The 15,250-nt window shown below is 37.7% G+C and overlaps 1 protein-coding gene across 4 annotated transcripts in view; it reads right to left on the reverse strand.

The window, feature by feature from the left end:
* Window positions 1–15,243, reverse strand: part of mybpc3 (myosin binding protein C3) — a 32,266-nt gene extending 17,023 nt beyond the window's left edge. For 2 of the 4 annotated variants that reach the window (XM_037980036.1, XM_017404518.3), the window contains exons 1-13: window positions 15,129–15,243; window positions 10,407–10,532; window positions 8,716–8,793; window positions 8,143–8,291; window positions 7,874–7,991; window positions 7,735–7,783; window positions 4,531–4,590; window positions 4,424–4,426; window positions 1,645–1,808; window positions 1,426–1,558; window positions 1,281–1,283; window positions 1,063–1,187; window positions 873–978 (exon numbers count right to left, since the gene is read on the reverse strand). In XM_037980036.1, coding sequence (XP_037835964.1) covers window positions 873–978; window positions 1,063–1,187; window positions 1,281–1,283; window positions 1,426–1,558; window positions 1,645–1,808; window positions 4,424–4,426; window positions 4,531–4,590; window positions 7,735–7,783; window positions 7,874–7,991; window positions 8,143–8,291; window positions 8,716–8,793; window positions 10,407–10,532; window positions 15,129–15,153 — 1,139 coding nt within the window. In that variant the 5' untranslated portion in view covers window positions 15,154–15,243. The remainder of the gene's footprint in view (window positions 1–872; window positions 979–1,062; window positions 1,188–1,280; window positions 1,284–1,425; window positions 1,559–1,644; window positions 1,809–4,423; window positions 4,427–4,530; window positions 4,591–7,734; window positions 7,784–7,873; window positions 7,992–8,142; window positions 8,292–8,715; window positions 8,794–10,406; window positions 10,533–15,128) is intronic. The other 2 variants (XM_017404549.3, XM_017404525.3) reach the window with 1 other exon arrangement.
* Between the last annotated feature and the right edge of the window lie 7 nt (window positions 15,244–15,250).

The raw sequence follows: 15,250 nt of genomic DNA on the forward strand, positions 1-15,250 counted from the left end.
CTCAACTCCACACTCTCTATTTCTGAATTGAGAAAGCTCCTTGGATGAGAAGCGAAACGTCTTCAGCTACAGAATAGAAGTCCAGTTGTTTTTGTTTTTTAACTTTTTTTGAATTTACCATGGCCTGGATGACTGAGAATCTACACCAGCACTCTGTTTAGATACTTAAAGTTTAACGTCTTTAACAATTTTACTGTTTGACATTTATGTTGACCTTAAATAATGCAACACAATCTAAACGAAAATATAATTCCTTGAAAGAATGCACATTAGCTCCAACAGTTACAGCCAATGTTTTAGACAGAAATCCTGTGTGATCTTGTTAGTGTTCAGAGTATGTATTGGAGATGACTCTCAGCTACTACCACACCAAAGTTTTGCTCAATATCTGTAAAATTAACTGAGTTGTGGCCATTTCTGTGACTCTTTTTGCTCACCACGATACAGATTTTAGCAAAACTCTTAGAAAGTAATTGTTGGATGTGCATCTATAAATGATTAGCTTTTGGACTCAACTTGATTCAAAATGACCACCGCAGCTAATTAGCCTCAGCAAACAGAAAATTGTTTCAAACTCAGTCAGTTTTACAGATATGGAGTTAAAATTAGGTGTGGTGGAAGCTGAGACTCCAAATGCTCATGGATCCTGAGATATCTTTGTTTAAAATTTTAGCATCCAAGGCGGTGGGCGATATGCATTCCTTCAAGAAATACTACTTGACTGTAATCCTGTCAGAATATTGAACAATTTACAACAATTGTTTAGGCAGTTGGTGCAGTTAACATCCTAAAAGTAAACACTTTATATTCAAGATGGCCAAATCATTAAACTACTGAAAGCTTCATCGTTAGTGTCGAGAGAAATATGTCACCATTTCACATTGGCTCCTTCTTCTGAGACTTCACACATTAACTCGACCCGCTCGCCCTTCATCACCATCTGATCCTCCAGATTTTTTACAATCGTGACAGGAGGCTCTGTGGAAAATAAGCAGGAATAGTTTGACAGATTAAAGAGCAAACCCTGCACTAAAATCTGATCTACTTATGGGTTTTTCTTACCTTTAACAAAGAGCTCAGTGGTGCATTTCTCGTCTCCCACCACACATGCGTACGCTGCGTCGTCCGCTAAGGAGCAGTGGGTGATCGTAAGGTAGCGCATGTTGCCAACACTCTCAAATATGTACCTTGACAAATCACACGATTTAAAAAAAAAATTAAAACACTATTTTGGTTTTGGAGAAACTATATCATCTTTTGTCATTCTGTTTGAGACTTACTTGCTGTAGATGTAAAGAAATAAAGGTAGAGGTGAGAGAAAACAACAAAAAAAATTAAAAATATTAAAGTTAGTTATTGCTCTCAGTTGAATATGTTGTGAATCAAAAGTAAAGCGTTATTTATGAAGCATATATTAATCCAAACCTTCCAGATTTTTGAATTTCTTGTCCATTTTTTAGCCACTTCACCTCCACGTTTTCATTGGCAACCTCAACTGCGAGCTTTATTTTATGCCCCTTTGACACCTGGTAGGCGGGGTCCAGCTTTTTGAGGAAAGCTGAGGAAACAAGAAGTCAGTCTTTCACTTTGAATTTTCAGAAGGAACAAATGCAGTGGTGAGCGTCACAAGCGCCACACGCCGACCTTCACTTTTCTTCTCCTCCTTCTTCATCTTCTTCAGCCTCTTGAGCATTCCCCTCAGGTCGGTGATGCCGTACTGGAAAGCGATCTTTTCATATTCTGTGGGAGGAGCGCGGCTGAGAATGTTCCAGACATCAACGTCGGGCTCAGCGTTCACATGCACGGCTCTGATGGACAAACCGCAGCCGAATAACAGTTTTAGAATTACCATCTTCATATCAAACCAAACCAAAAAACATTTTCTTAACTATCAAATTAACTTTGAGTAATTAAAATTTCCTCAATGATCAAAAACCTGATATTTTATAGGATTATGCTTTAATAAGCTCTTGTTTTGAAATGATTTCATACATAAATGATCATTTATGCCAAGTTGCTTTGCAATGACTAAATTTTTTTTTGTTGTTGTTACAGCTTATATGTTTTAGAGCAGTAATAACCAAAGTTGAGGTCGGGACCCCAATGTGGGTCACCCGACACCAAATAGGGGTCCTTAGATAATCTCCAGATATCAATTTACAATTTAAACCTTGTTTTTATGATATATTTGCACCATAATTGTTGTTGAGATTTGAAAAACAAGTCATTAGTTGATTAAAAAAGGCAGCATAATGGATGTTAGGACTCTTTGTGTTGTCATCCTGCCCTTATTTATTAGGCTCATTCGTATTTTGGGATATTTATCAGCTAAAAGATGGGGTCACACACCTTTTGTCACTATTATTTTATGGGTCAGAAGCTGAAAAGTTTGGGAACCGCGGTTTTAAAGTATCATGACTTCATAAAAGCTGAATGTATAATACATAAGCTTCTTTGTTTGCAAGTTTAGGCTAATTCAATAAGTTAGGCTCATTATTTTAGACAGTTAGACGCAAACAGTAAAATGCTTACAGATCTTTTGTTAGTTAGATTATGCTAATTCTGTCCCCGCAGGTTTTCTGTTTGTGCTTGAGTTTATTTTTTTAGTCACGCTTATTTCTTTCTTGCATGTGGACATTTTCATGTGCTCATTGGTTTACCCTGTGTCCCTGACTCATCCGTCATGAAATCATGCACACCTGCTCTTCATCTGCTCATCAGCCTCAGCTGCAGCCCTCCGAGCAGGACTGTCCTCCCGGTTCCCCCTTTTGCTCACTGATCCTTTGTTGTGTTTACTCCTTGTTTCCAGGTTCTGTTTCCCAGGTAGGGTTTTCTGCTCCCTGCTCTGTTCCAATTAAAGTTTAGCTTTCGTTTCAGTTTCCTTTGCCCTGGAGTCTGTAAACTGGGTCCTCATCACATCAATTAAATTAAAAGTCTGTAACTAAACTTTATGACTGGTACCAATCACCAACATTTGTTTACCTGCAGAAACAACTACAGAGACTGAAAGTAGGTCAGATGTTAAACTTACCAGCCTAATGTTGGTTACTCATGTGACTCTTTCACATGCTTTTTGATGGATTCAGCCAAGAACTTTGTTTACATTGAGTGCATACCTGCATTTCAGAATCACATTCCGTATCTCTGGAAAACTACAGGAGTAAATCCTTTGATACTGCACCATTTGATGTAGTTCAGATTAATTTTTTTAGGCCTGATTTCATATTTTGCAATAATTACTTCTGAAGATACTGACATATATTAATAGCTGGATACAAGAATGTGAAGCCAAAACAGCAAAAGTGCCCCCTGTAGGCTGTCAGCAGTATGTTTAAGCTCATGTAAATGAATGGAATTAAAAGTAATTCTTAAATTTTTAGTTGTAATTGGTATTTTAATTTCTAAAGATCCCCATTTTTGTGTGTCAGAGACTTTCAGACCCACATCCCGAGTGCTCTGGCTCCAAAAATACGAGCCAGCAGCTCTTGTCACCAGAATAAATCTGGCTTCAGCTTAAAATAACAGGAGGAGAAGATGTTTTATCTTTATTAATGATTTAAGATAATTCAAAAAAGGTATTTAAACAAAAACAGAAAACTAAATTATTTCATGTCAGCTAGTTTAAGCTATTTACTAAAACATTTTCATCCTTTTAAACAAAAACAGTCAAATATTTCGCTAATTTAGGCTATTTATTAATATATGGTTTAACTAAGGCATTAAAATTTCTTTCTAGGTAGTAAGACAAAAACTTCTTACCTTCCTTTTGGTTGTGATGCTGATTTTGTAATAAATATACCAAAATAAAAGTTTGAAACGTTTATGTAATCCTACAAATCTGACCAAGATTATGGTTTACTTTTAATTTCCTCCGTGCATTGAATGGTTAAATGTTGTACTGTGAACAGATGAAAAAAACAAAAGAACAATTTCCAGTCCTAGGATACTGCTCCTCATGCAAAAGCAGAACCCGATTCTGGCGAACGTCAAAGACCACAAAATTTCAAAAGTAGCACAATGGACAAAACAGGACAAAGCTCTTAAAACAAACATTAATACAGTAATTAAATTTTACCGAGGCAAACCTACTCATGTTAGAAATGGTAAATGGTCCACATATAGAGCACCTTTTAAACCTTTAGAGGTTTTGCAAAGAGAAACTTTACAATTTCATCCAGTCTCACACTCATACAACGCTTTTTATTATATATACAGAGCTTTTTGCTGTATATATAAGAGGCAGTGTATATTTGCACTTATATAAAGTGGGTGAAGAATAACAACAGTCACAGATTAAACACATGCTAACATCATGCGTTAACTGGACTCTTGCAACTTGTTGCTGTGCATTTCAAGCTTATTTCCCTACTAATTACTGTTTGGTCATTCAAACTTTTCGGTTTCAAATGCAGAAGTAACTTACTCTCTGAGGACAAAGAATAAGAGGGAGAGAGATTTAGGTTGTAAAAATGTAAAAGTACATAATGTTTTGACTTGTCTGCGGTTAGTTCATTTTGTTTGCTTACTCACCTCTTTTTCAACAAGCCGCTGAAGTCCAGCTCTCCTGAATCATCTTTTCCATCTGTGCTACTGCAGAAATCGCAAAGCATCAACAGCAGAGTGGGCTGAGTCTTCTTTTCTTTTAAAGGCAAACATGTTAACACAACACACCTAAGTTTTGCTTTTAAAACTTTACTGATGCTATTTAATGTTAGCTTCCGGACGTCGGGACAGCTTTTCTGGAAATTGCAGCCTTTAACAGTAAAAGCGAAGCTCCAAAAACTAGATTTGACAGGATGATTTCGCAAAACTGAAAAGAAATGTGAAAAATAACAATTAAAAAACAGTGAATTATGCAGGCAGCTGTTTTGCTTGAGAGACAGTTGCTGATCTGTTTTAAAGAAGCAGTTGTAATTTTGGAGAAACATGGCATTTTATATTTGTGTATAGTTAATTTTTTGAGTTTTACTTTGATTTTGTCAGCTGAAAAGCGGTTGTTTTACAGTTAGTTACTGTTAAATCTGGTCATGTCATGGTTCACGGTGGGGAGGAAAAAGGTGGTGACAGGAACAATAAGGAGGGGGTCAGAGGAAGAGACATGACGTCATAATAAAGGCTTCCTGTGAGAACGTATTTCCCCCAAAATATCAAACAGTCCTTTAAGCCACGAGCAGCAGCAGCAACTCAAGCAATAACAACACAAAAAACAGTCATTGTGAAAAAGAACAGGCAGTCTCTGTACATCAGAGTCCGCTTGTGTCTTATCAGTGGGATGGGAGATAAAAACGAGGGAAAAGATTGAACCGTGCGCTCCTCTCGTGGCTCCGATTCAACAACACTGGAAGGTGAGTTTCTTATCTGTACGGTGAAGTTACAACACAACACTTCCTCTGTGTGGCAACCCCCCTCCCGGAGGAGCTGGTGCCACTGAAAAGCCTGTGTGTCTTAACACATCCTGCGCTGTCAGTGTGATCAAACCAGCATCAAATCTGCCAGGTCGCTGTTTGTTCAGCTGGTTCTGATGTTTGGATTGAGACTCAGGAGGAGATAAGAAAGCGCTGACACATGCAAATGCATCCTAATTAACAGTTTACTACAGTGCACCAAATCTCAGCATATGGCAAATCAAAGATTAACACAATTTTAACAACATTAATGATTATTTTGTATTTTTTTAAAGATATTTCCAGTTGCAGTCAGAACTTTACATTAACTCATCCTGGGTATGAATATCATATTAATGTGGGTCTTTTAATGATTTATTGAGCCCTTCTTTTTCTTGGTGGATTCATTATACAGCTTGTATACATACATGCTCAAATATATATACTACATACACCCTAATATGTGCCTATGTGTCCCTTAGCAAGATGACTTTCCACCACATGCCTTTTATATCCATCAGTAAGCTTCTATCTTAATTCTGTTTGGATATTTGATCACTCTTCTTGGCAGAATTAGCAGACTTCATTTAAACTAGATGCTTTCCTGGCACACATTTGGCTTTTAAGAAAAGTCCACTGATTTTCAATAGGACTGAGGTTTTGGAAAGGTCGTTGCAGATTGTTAGCCTGCTTCATCCAATCAGAAACCAGTTCTGATGTGTTTTTGGGATCATTGTCCTGTTGGAACACCCAGTTTCTATAGTCTAGTTCTTGATTTGAGATGAAGTTGAGGAATTTGAAGGTAATCCTCCTTCTAACACCTACTACCACCACCCTGCTTAACAGTTGGTCCAGTGTTTATAAGTTTAAAAGCCTCACTTTTTCTCCTCCAAACGTCTGATCATTTGGCCTTTTCATATGGACGGCTGCAGATTCCAGTCGAATGTAAAAGGTTCTTCGATAGTTTTTGAACTTTCCAACTGGTTTGCTTTCAACTGGGGATGACAAATTGATTAACAGGACTGGCCAATATGTGCTGTCAAACGAATCATTTTTCTGCTGGCAAAGGAGAAACACCAACAGATCACCAGTGAGACGTTAACAGGCCTTGGCCTTGTCAAGTTAAAAGACTAGCTATGTAAATATATAAATATGTGAATGTATGCCTTTATTTAAGCATGCATGTTTCATTTTAACTTTGTGTAAATAAACTAAAACATCACTATAGATTCAAACTTGTGCACCCAGTCGTTGTTTTTAAAAATGACTGAAGTTGTGTGTTTTATAATCTGCTCTCCCTGGAAAAAGAAAGGTTAAAAAAAAAAAATCATTTTTAGGCCAAAATGAGCATGACATTCATGTCCATGACATGTAAACTTCTGACCACATCTGTATGTTTAGGTTTCTCCCGCTCTTCCCCCCGGTGGTCAATCTCAAAGCTCAGAAAACACAACAGTGGATTTGTTTGACTTGAATGCAGAAAAGAAAAGGGCCATGGAGGAGAGAAAGAAGCTCACATCCTGGACCTGATTTCTGTTTCCTTCACAATCAGACGGCTCAGGATTTAAAAACCAAGCCGCTGTTGTTGAAACAAAACTACTACTACCTTGTCGCTGGTCCACTTCTCTTCTTACCACCTTCACTCCTGACAGGTTAGCATTTCCACAGTTATTTTTCACACATACCATAATAATGATCCACCGTAATTAACAAGCAGCTGTGTTTGTGTGTTTTACACTTAAAAAACTTTAAAACAGTTTGGCACTTAGTTAACTCAGTTACAGTTAACCAAAAAGATGCAGAAATTCCACATTTTTTTAAAAAGAAAAGTGTGTAAAATCCCTGACTTTACACATTAATGCAGAATTAAAAGCATTTGGTTTATAAAGTATAATTTCAATATATCCACACAAAATGTCTCATGCTCTGTTTTAAAGAAAAGCTTCTCGTACAAAGAAGCAAATTGTTTTCTTTACTTTGCATCATTAATAAAGTTATAATTTCAAATTGATTGAAAAGAGATTATTGCATGAAATTAAAAATAAAAATTAGGGTTTCAAAACCCAGTTGCTGAGATTTAGTTATGACCTACATCATCATGTTATTTTTACATCATTCTCACAAAAAATTTGAATTTCTTTTTTATTTTTGCTCTTATGAATACAGAATCATTTGTGAAAATCTCCTATTTGATTTTTTTATCAAGTAAAATACAAAAACTAAAAATTCTACTTCAAAACAGCAATTTGTTAAAATAACTGTTTAAGAAAATGCAATAACAAACAGTGAGCGATGACGGTGGGGATTGGCACATGTTTGAGATGAAAATATTGGTTTCAAAGCCACTTACGTGCGCCTAAAAGCAGTTCTTATGTCCAGACCTCCAGGAGCACGGGCCTCTGAAAGACATAACAGCTACCAGGTGACTCTTTGGCAAAGCAACGCCATCATTAGACGCAACAACAACGGGAGACTTGAGCAACCCTCACCGTGAACAGTCAAGTCAAAGTTGCAGCTGTCAAACTTGTCCTTGGACGAAACCTCACATCTGTAAGCTCCTGCAAAGTTTGGCTTGGCATCGATGATGTGCATCTCAAATGTGTACACCTGCAACCAGACGCACGGAGGCCCAAGAAGCATCAGAGTGACGAATGAAGGCGTGACTTTAACGGAAAATAGGCTTTACTTTTGCAGTTCATTATAAAGCGAGCCTGTGTTGCAAGCTAGCTTCAGTTCTTGGTGTTTAACAGCAGCTTACCTTTGTGTTGCGGTCGAAGGTCTCCTTTAGCTGCAGGTGTTTTCCGCTCTTGCTGGCGAGGTCCATCCACTTCCCTTTGAACCATTTAATGCTGGGTTTCTTCAGCAGAGATTCAGCACTTACTTTAGCAACAAATGTGATGTTTTCACCTGCAAAAAACAACAACAAACCAATGCAGCTTTATTTGGTATATCTTAATAATAAAATGCAGTTGTTTGATTGAAATTCTACATATTATCAGCAGTATGACAGCATTTTATTAATTCAGTTTCATGCTTTTGTGTCCTATCAGAGTGAGATAAAAGCTTTAAGGTCTTCATTAGTTACTACTAACAGTTCCTTGTGTAAATTTTAAGTAAACAGCAGTTATTACACATATTATATTGGCAATTTCTTTTCACAGTTTTATTTAGGTTGTCTCAGAAAAGTCTGCTTAGTGATGCATGAAGACATTTTATGTTTGTACATTTTTATTGCATCTATCTTTAATCCAATAAAGGTTTCTAATTGGTCAAATTCAGTGTGTGATGAAAAACAGATGCGCTTCAAGACTTTTGTTGTGAAGTCGCTTACCTACAGTGACTTCTCCACTCTGAGGTTTCTCTGTGAAGAGTCCAGTCAGGTCCTGTCTGGTGTCTGGGGGGTGTCCATCTAAAGATCCAGCAGAATTTTTGTGACGTCAACAAATGGAAACTAAAACCTGTTTAAACCAACAGGTGGCCTTGGAGCTGATGAGAAGATTACTGTTCATTCAGAGCTTTTGAATAAACTTAGAGAACAATTCTGTGAAAACTGTCCGTCTATCTATCTATCCATCCATCCATCCATCCATCCATCCATCCATCCATCCATCCATCCATCCATCCATCCATCCATCCATCCATCCATCCATCCATCCATCCACTTTAGTTCCTCACTTCATCCCATCATCCCACCAGAAGCTGATGCCAGGGGTTCCTCCAGAAAGTTTTCAAAGAGGTAGCCAGATGTGGGTCACTGTTTAAACTTGTATATATATATACAAGTTATATATATATATATATATATATATATATATATATATATATATATATATATATATATATATATGTATATACACACACCTTCACACATCGACACACACACACACACACACACACACCCCACACTCACACCTTCACACACCGATTCACAAACAGTCATACAAATAGGTTGCTATTACAACAATGTGGCCTGCCTACTCTGATGCTAGATTCAGTCCTGATTCAAAAAAGTAAATCATGCGATTAGGATTCTAATTCTGAGATATCCTTTTTGTCACACAAATCTGTTCTGGCACATGTAGGCAGCCATCTTCTCTATATGGTATGCCTGATATGTCATAACAAGACAAAAAAAACAACAAAAAAAAATCTACAGTTTTTTTATGGCGTTGTGATATATTGGCTATGCTGCAAAATATCTATATATATATATTTTAAAATACTGCCGTGCATGAGTTTGGGAATCCCATTCTGATGTAGGCCTGGTGACAGCACAATCACCACTCAGATTATTGAAGTTCGTCCTCTACTCTCTTAAATTTATATTCACAACTACAACTAATATTCTTTAAAAGAATGTGCCACATAGAGACACACAGTTTAACCCTTCCATGGCCTTCAGGTCAAACTGACCCGAGGCTAGAAGTGTCTTTGTTTTTCATGTTTTAGTTTGGGTTTATTGTATATTTTATTTTGTTATTTAGTTATCTTTATGTTTAATCTGGTCTTAGTTCCTTGTGTTTCTGTACTCCTGCCATTAGTCACTTGTCCTCAGTCAGTCACTGGTTTACTTGCCACGCCCATCTCCACCTGCTCCTTGTTAGTTTTCACTCACCTGTGCCCACTTTCCCTAATTAACCTCTGCCTTTAAAACCTGCTCATTTCCTCCATTTACTTGCTGGGCTGTTGTCACTTCACACATTGTCTGGTTCCTCCCATGTCTTGCCTCTAGGGTTTGGATTTAATTTGTGGGTTCGCCTCATTTTCCACCTGACAACAAGGTCTTCTCTACCTCTCTTCGTCTCTCTTTTCAGGGCTTTAGGAGGGTTAAATAACCATGCACTCACACGCTCATCCATAGTGGCAATTTGCTATTCCACACAGTTGGCACTGGTGCTCAATATCTTGCATGCAGACATTTAAAGCTGACGTCTTATTGACTTGTTTAACAGGACATCATATCTGTTATCAGAGGGAAGTAAAGGAGGGATGTTGAGTGAATGCTGGCACGCCGTAACTCACCCTCAGCTGGAGGAGCATCCTGAGTCGGAGCAGAGGTTTCTCCCTGTGAGGGTGCTGCTGCAGGAGCAGGTTCTGGTTTTACTTTGGACTCCCCAGGTCCATCAGCAGGGACTTCTGCAGGAGCTTCTGTGGTTTTATTAATGTTGAGAATTAAAAAGCATAAACAAGGAAGAAAAACGCTACAATCATATCGTGGTTAAATATGTTGTACTCCTGCCTGGCTTCTTTCATACATCTCTAACATTTCAGTAATTACATTAATTTTACAACATTTTAAAACCTGATTTTAATTTGTTTTAGAATCAAAATACGCTTGCTGAGCATATATCTATAAAACATCCCGGGCGTCTTATCATTTCTAAACAACCTGCTAACTTTCCATGTGTTATCAGCTGCTCCGCATGCCTGTCCGCAGTAAAAGTCAAGTGGTGGTTACTCATGGGGAAATAATGTGCTGGTGTGGAGGTGAAGGTCAGCGAACAGACCGAGAGAGGCCTCAGACAGCTGCAGCCTGGAGCTCACAGCACACGGCACAGTTTTCTGCTGCTTCCTTCAAGATTTATTTATTAAAGTTAAATATCCTCAGCAGGAAATGCAGCTTTCAGTGCTCTGCTGCCGGACAAAATGACTGTGATCACACAACAGTGACAGCCTTTAAAGGAACATTTAGACTCTGTAATTCTTTCTAATTAAGCTGAAGCTAGCCTGAAATATAATTGGTTGGATATTTAATTAGTGCAGAAGCTGCACATTTCCCAAAATACTAAACCAAAGACATTTTTGATATTTGATCAGAGGATAGAAAACAAGGTGAATTAAGATTAGGAGCATGCAGTGCATCTAGTGTGGACTTCCTCTGTGGTTTTATCAGTCGAGTGCTCTGTTTTGTGCTTCATAACGAGGCTCCAGGTGAGTTAGCAGAAACCCCAGCTGCAGCATCAAAGTCTCCCACCCTGCTTTGATACGACCCACAGCTCAAACTTGACCTTTGAACCACCAGCAATCACCGCGTAGACACTGGCATCTTCCAGGGTGATCGCTTTCACAGTGAGGGAGTGCTTGTTTCCATCGGCTGTGATGACGTATTTGTCACCACTGGCGATGTCCTTTGCGTCACGCTGCCATTTTACTTTAGCATCAGGCTTCTCTGTCTCTGCTTCAAAAACCACAGAGGACCCCTCCTCAGCCTCCTGAGTCTTTGGTTTCTTGGTAAACGCTGAAACTGAAGAGGGTGGGTTTGAAATTTAAAAAAATGCGAGTGGTTTCATTCTTCTTTTTTGAGGTCGCTGAAGTCATATTTAGGAGTAAACGAATACTTTCATAGTTTAACTGAGCGTTCACTGGTGACTCACATAAAAGATAAGATAAGTAACACGTCTATTTTAACCAATGCCAGCGTTGGGGCCCAGAAAAAAGGCACAGGGAAAGTGATCGGTGGAGAGCCATTAAAGTGTTGTACAGTCTGCAGCACACTGGGTGGGGCTGCTTCTCTCACAGAAAAACAAAAGAGATGATACTACAAAACAGAACATAGTAGTTTTCCCTTTTATAGTTTTCTGTTGACAAGAGAAAATCTAATACTGAGCTGTACTGTTTGAAAAATACATTAGAAAACATCATGAAAGATCCTAAAAACTGGTTTTAAGTTTATACTCATTAAAAAATGAAAAACTTACTTTAGTCAGTCTGCAGAAACATCAACCAAATGTGCTTTATTGTAATTCTTTTTTTCCATTCTGAGGTTTCATAGTTTTGGATTACTGTTCCTGCTGTGAAACATATAACCAACTCAATCGCTCTAATAAATGTTTAACTAAATAAAATTAAATGCAATAATTGTTTAATCAAAACCAGTTTCTTCCCATCAGCTGTCTGACTTCTATTTTTAAATTCTATATACATCTGCTTATTTTATGCTGTTGTGCATTCATATTTTTAGTTTATTTTTCATACATTTTGCATATTTTGCACATTCCTTTGCATATCTGCACATTTTTAACAAGTAGCAGGCATGTGTCACACTTTGTTTTTGTGTTTGCTTTTTTTTGTTGTTGTCAAATTCTTTGTTGTGTAAGCCTGGTAATAAACCAGATTCTCATCCTAATTTATAATATTACAAATAATTCATCTCATTAGCTAAGATACAAGCATTTCTACTGATCAGGTTTGAACAAACTTCAACAACTTTTATAACTGACACCTAAAGGTTTGTTGTAAAAACGGACATCCTCAACTTTGTCCAGAAAAACATAATCAACTTATCTGGGAACTTTGCTCAAACAATTGGTGCTCCGTATTTTTATTTGAAAAAAAGTCTGCTGCGTGCTCTGACCCAAAGATAAAACGACCGTCCAGACTGCAATCAACTACAAGTCCAAACCCTAGAGTCTGAAATAGTTTGGAGTCCTGTCACTGCCCTTGGCAAAGGTTATCTACACTTCTGTGATGGCAGCAAACAACACAGAGAAGTAAAAATAAGATTTTACAACCGTGACCCTGCTTAAAAACACAGTGTGACACCAGCTCCTGCAAACATCACAGCAGGAGAGGATATAAGGACTAAACTAGTCTTACTGCAGTCCTGACCTGTGTGAGGAATTCTGAGATTAAATTATGAAACAATTCAATTCTTAGGAAATGTTTCCTGAAAATAAAAGCTTCATTGTGTGTTAGCATTATTGCCTTAATGTCTTTTAAATAATATGAGAATAAATGGCAACATTATGTCTTTGGTATGTTCCTAATTAGCTCTAAATGACCTCTTTTCCAACTTTTTAAAACTGTGTTGCAGGCTTGAAACACAGCAGTTCATGTAATACGTCATATCAACAAATTAAATAAAAGTTGATGTAAGAACCACAGCAGTTTTAATTGTTTTGGCATCTTTATTTCTTGGTATAAATACAGCAACTAAAAATCAGGTGCAGAAGCTCAAAGGAAACCAGCAGCAATCTAAACAAGCGTCGTGCTGTGATCTACAAAGAGAATAATTCTGCCTCTGTGTATAACTCTTAACACCGGCTTAGATGGAGCACCACCTGTTAACTTTCCCGCTTTGTTCCTGTTGGGAAAATTTCTCAGACCGGCGCAGCGATCCTTCTCTGAACCAGTTGTCGTTCTCAAAAAGGGGCCTAAAAATAGTGTAACTGAAAGCTCTAACAGTGGATGTGTTTAACGCTCTCACCATGTTCCAGGAATCCTGAAGTGTATGTCGGTGTTACAGAGATCCACGCTATTTCCAGGTTTGATGGTTTGACGCATCTTTGAGTGGAGTGGAACAGCGAATGAAGCGATTAATGAATGAACAAACGAATGAATGAGCTGCCAGGTGACCCATCAGCTGCGGGACAATGAATGAGGCTTCAGCCGCAGCAGGTAGCAGAGTTAAGGGATTAGCTTGACGCTATTTTTATGATTTTAGAGGCAGATGAAGGAGAATGATGCGCCCTTCCTGTCACGGTGTCAGTCATTCCTGCTGCTTTATATAACATCATACTTCAAGTGGAAAACGATTTCTCTCTCTTGAAAGCCTCAAGCCAAATTCTAACAGACTTATAATATTAATATATCTCCATTTCAGTTTAGTTAAAACCATTTACTATTTATAGCATTTATTTCATTCAGGGTTGGTGAATTATTGATTTCAGTTCAACTGAAAGGCCTCAGAATGACTGAAAGGCATAAACAGCAGCTGTAAGGGAAGCTCCAGACAATCCTGACAGTTATTATTCTGCTCATATTCTTCACACAGGTTGTCATCTGATATGATATATGATGGCCTTCTCACTCCCTGTCCAAACATTCATTCTCACTCAGCATAAAAGAAAGCTGCGGAAAGTCGTTTGTCAGGATGGAATCCCATTGGGAGGTTTTTTTTTTTTGATCAGGGGATTGTTTCGTGAAAGCGGAGATGCTGGAAAATGTGTCGGTGTCAAGTTCCCATCATGCACTCTGTTTCCACCTGGACCGTGCTGACAAGAGTTCCTGGCATGACTAAACTACTTCCCACTGAAACCCTTTGAACTTAGAACAAATAGTTGCAGATGGTGTTTATATTCTGCCACTTTTTGAGCTGCAGCTTGGGGTATTTTAATAAACTAAGGAATATATTTAATGTAGAATGGCTGAGATTTACTGTACTTAATTTACTCCTTTGTGTTGTATATATATATATATATATATATATATATATATATATATATATATATATAATATTTATAATTGTGCACTTTATTTATCATCCAGTTTTGGGTTTGTTTTACATTTTGTACACATTGTTACACACCATGCACAAAGCATTTAATTTTTATGCCTCAGAATGTACTTTTTCTGTTTAACAAATGTTGTAATCCAGTTTTTAACTATGAAACTGCAAAAAAGTTCATTTGTATACCCCTTTTTTTAAATCATAATTCAAATTTGTACAAGTACAGTTCTGGTGTCATATCTTTTTAAAGTCAAATGTAATATTCCACGTAAGTGGTTTGATTTTAATTGTTAATCAGGGAGTCAGAATTATTTTTATTTTTTATTATGCAGCATACTTTAACATATTGCTGAATGTAGTGTATGTATATAGGGTCCTTGATGCAGAAAAACGATCTGTTTTGTGACAAAAAGAATACATCTGTGATACAAAATCTAGGCTCAGGTTGAGACAATCCACTGAACCGTTGCATAGATTAGATTTTATAAGTAAAACAGTCGAATAAAGACTCTCACCTGTTTTTTTGACGGGTTCTGGCATCCTGAAGGCGCTCCTCTCTTCAACGTTCCCGAACAGTCTGCGCTCCCTATCAGGCCTCTGCCTTTAACAGGAATCCTGTTTCCAATCAGGCCCCCGC

This window comes from Kryptolebias marmoratus, linkage group LG15, assembly GCF_001649575.2.
Source record: "Kryptolebias marmoratus isolate JLee-2015 linkage group LG15, ASM164957v2, whole genome shotgun sequence".
NCBI classification, from domain to species: domain Eukaryota; kingdom Metazoa; phylum Chordata; class Actinopteri; order Cyprinodontiformes; family Rivulidae; genus Kryptolebias; species Kryptolebias marmoratus.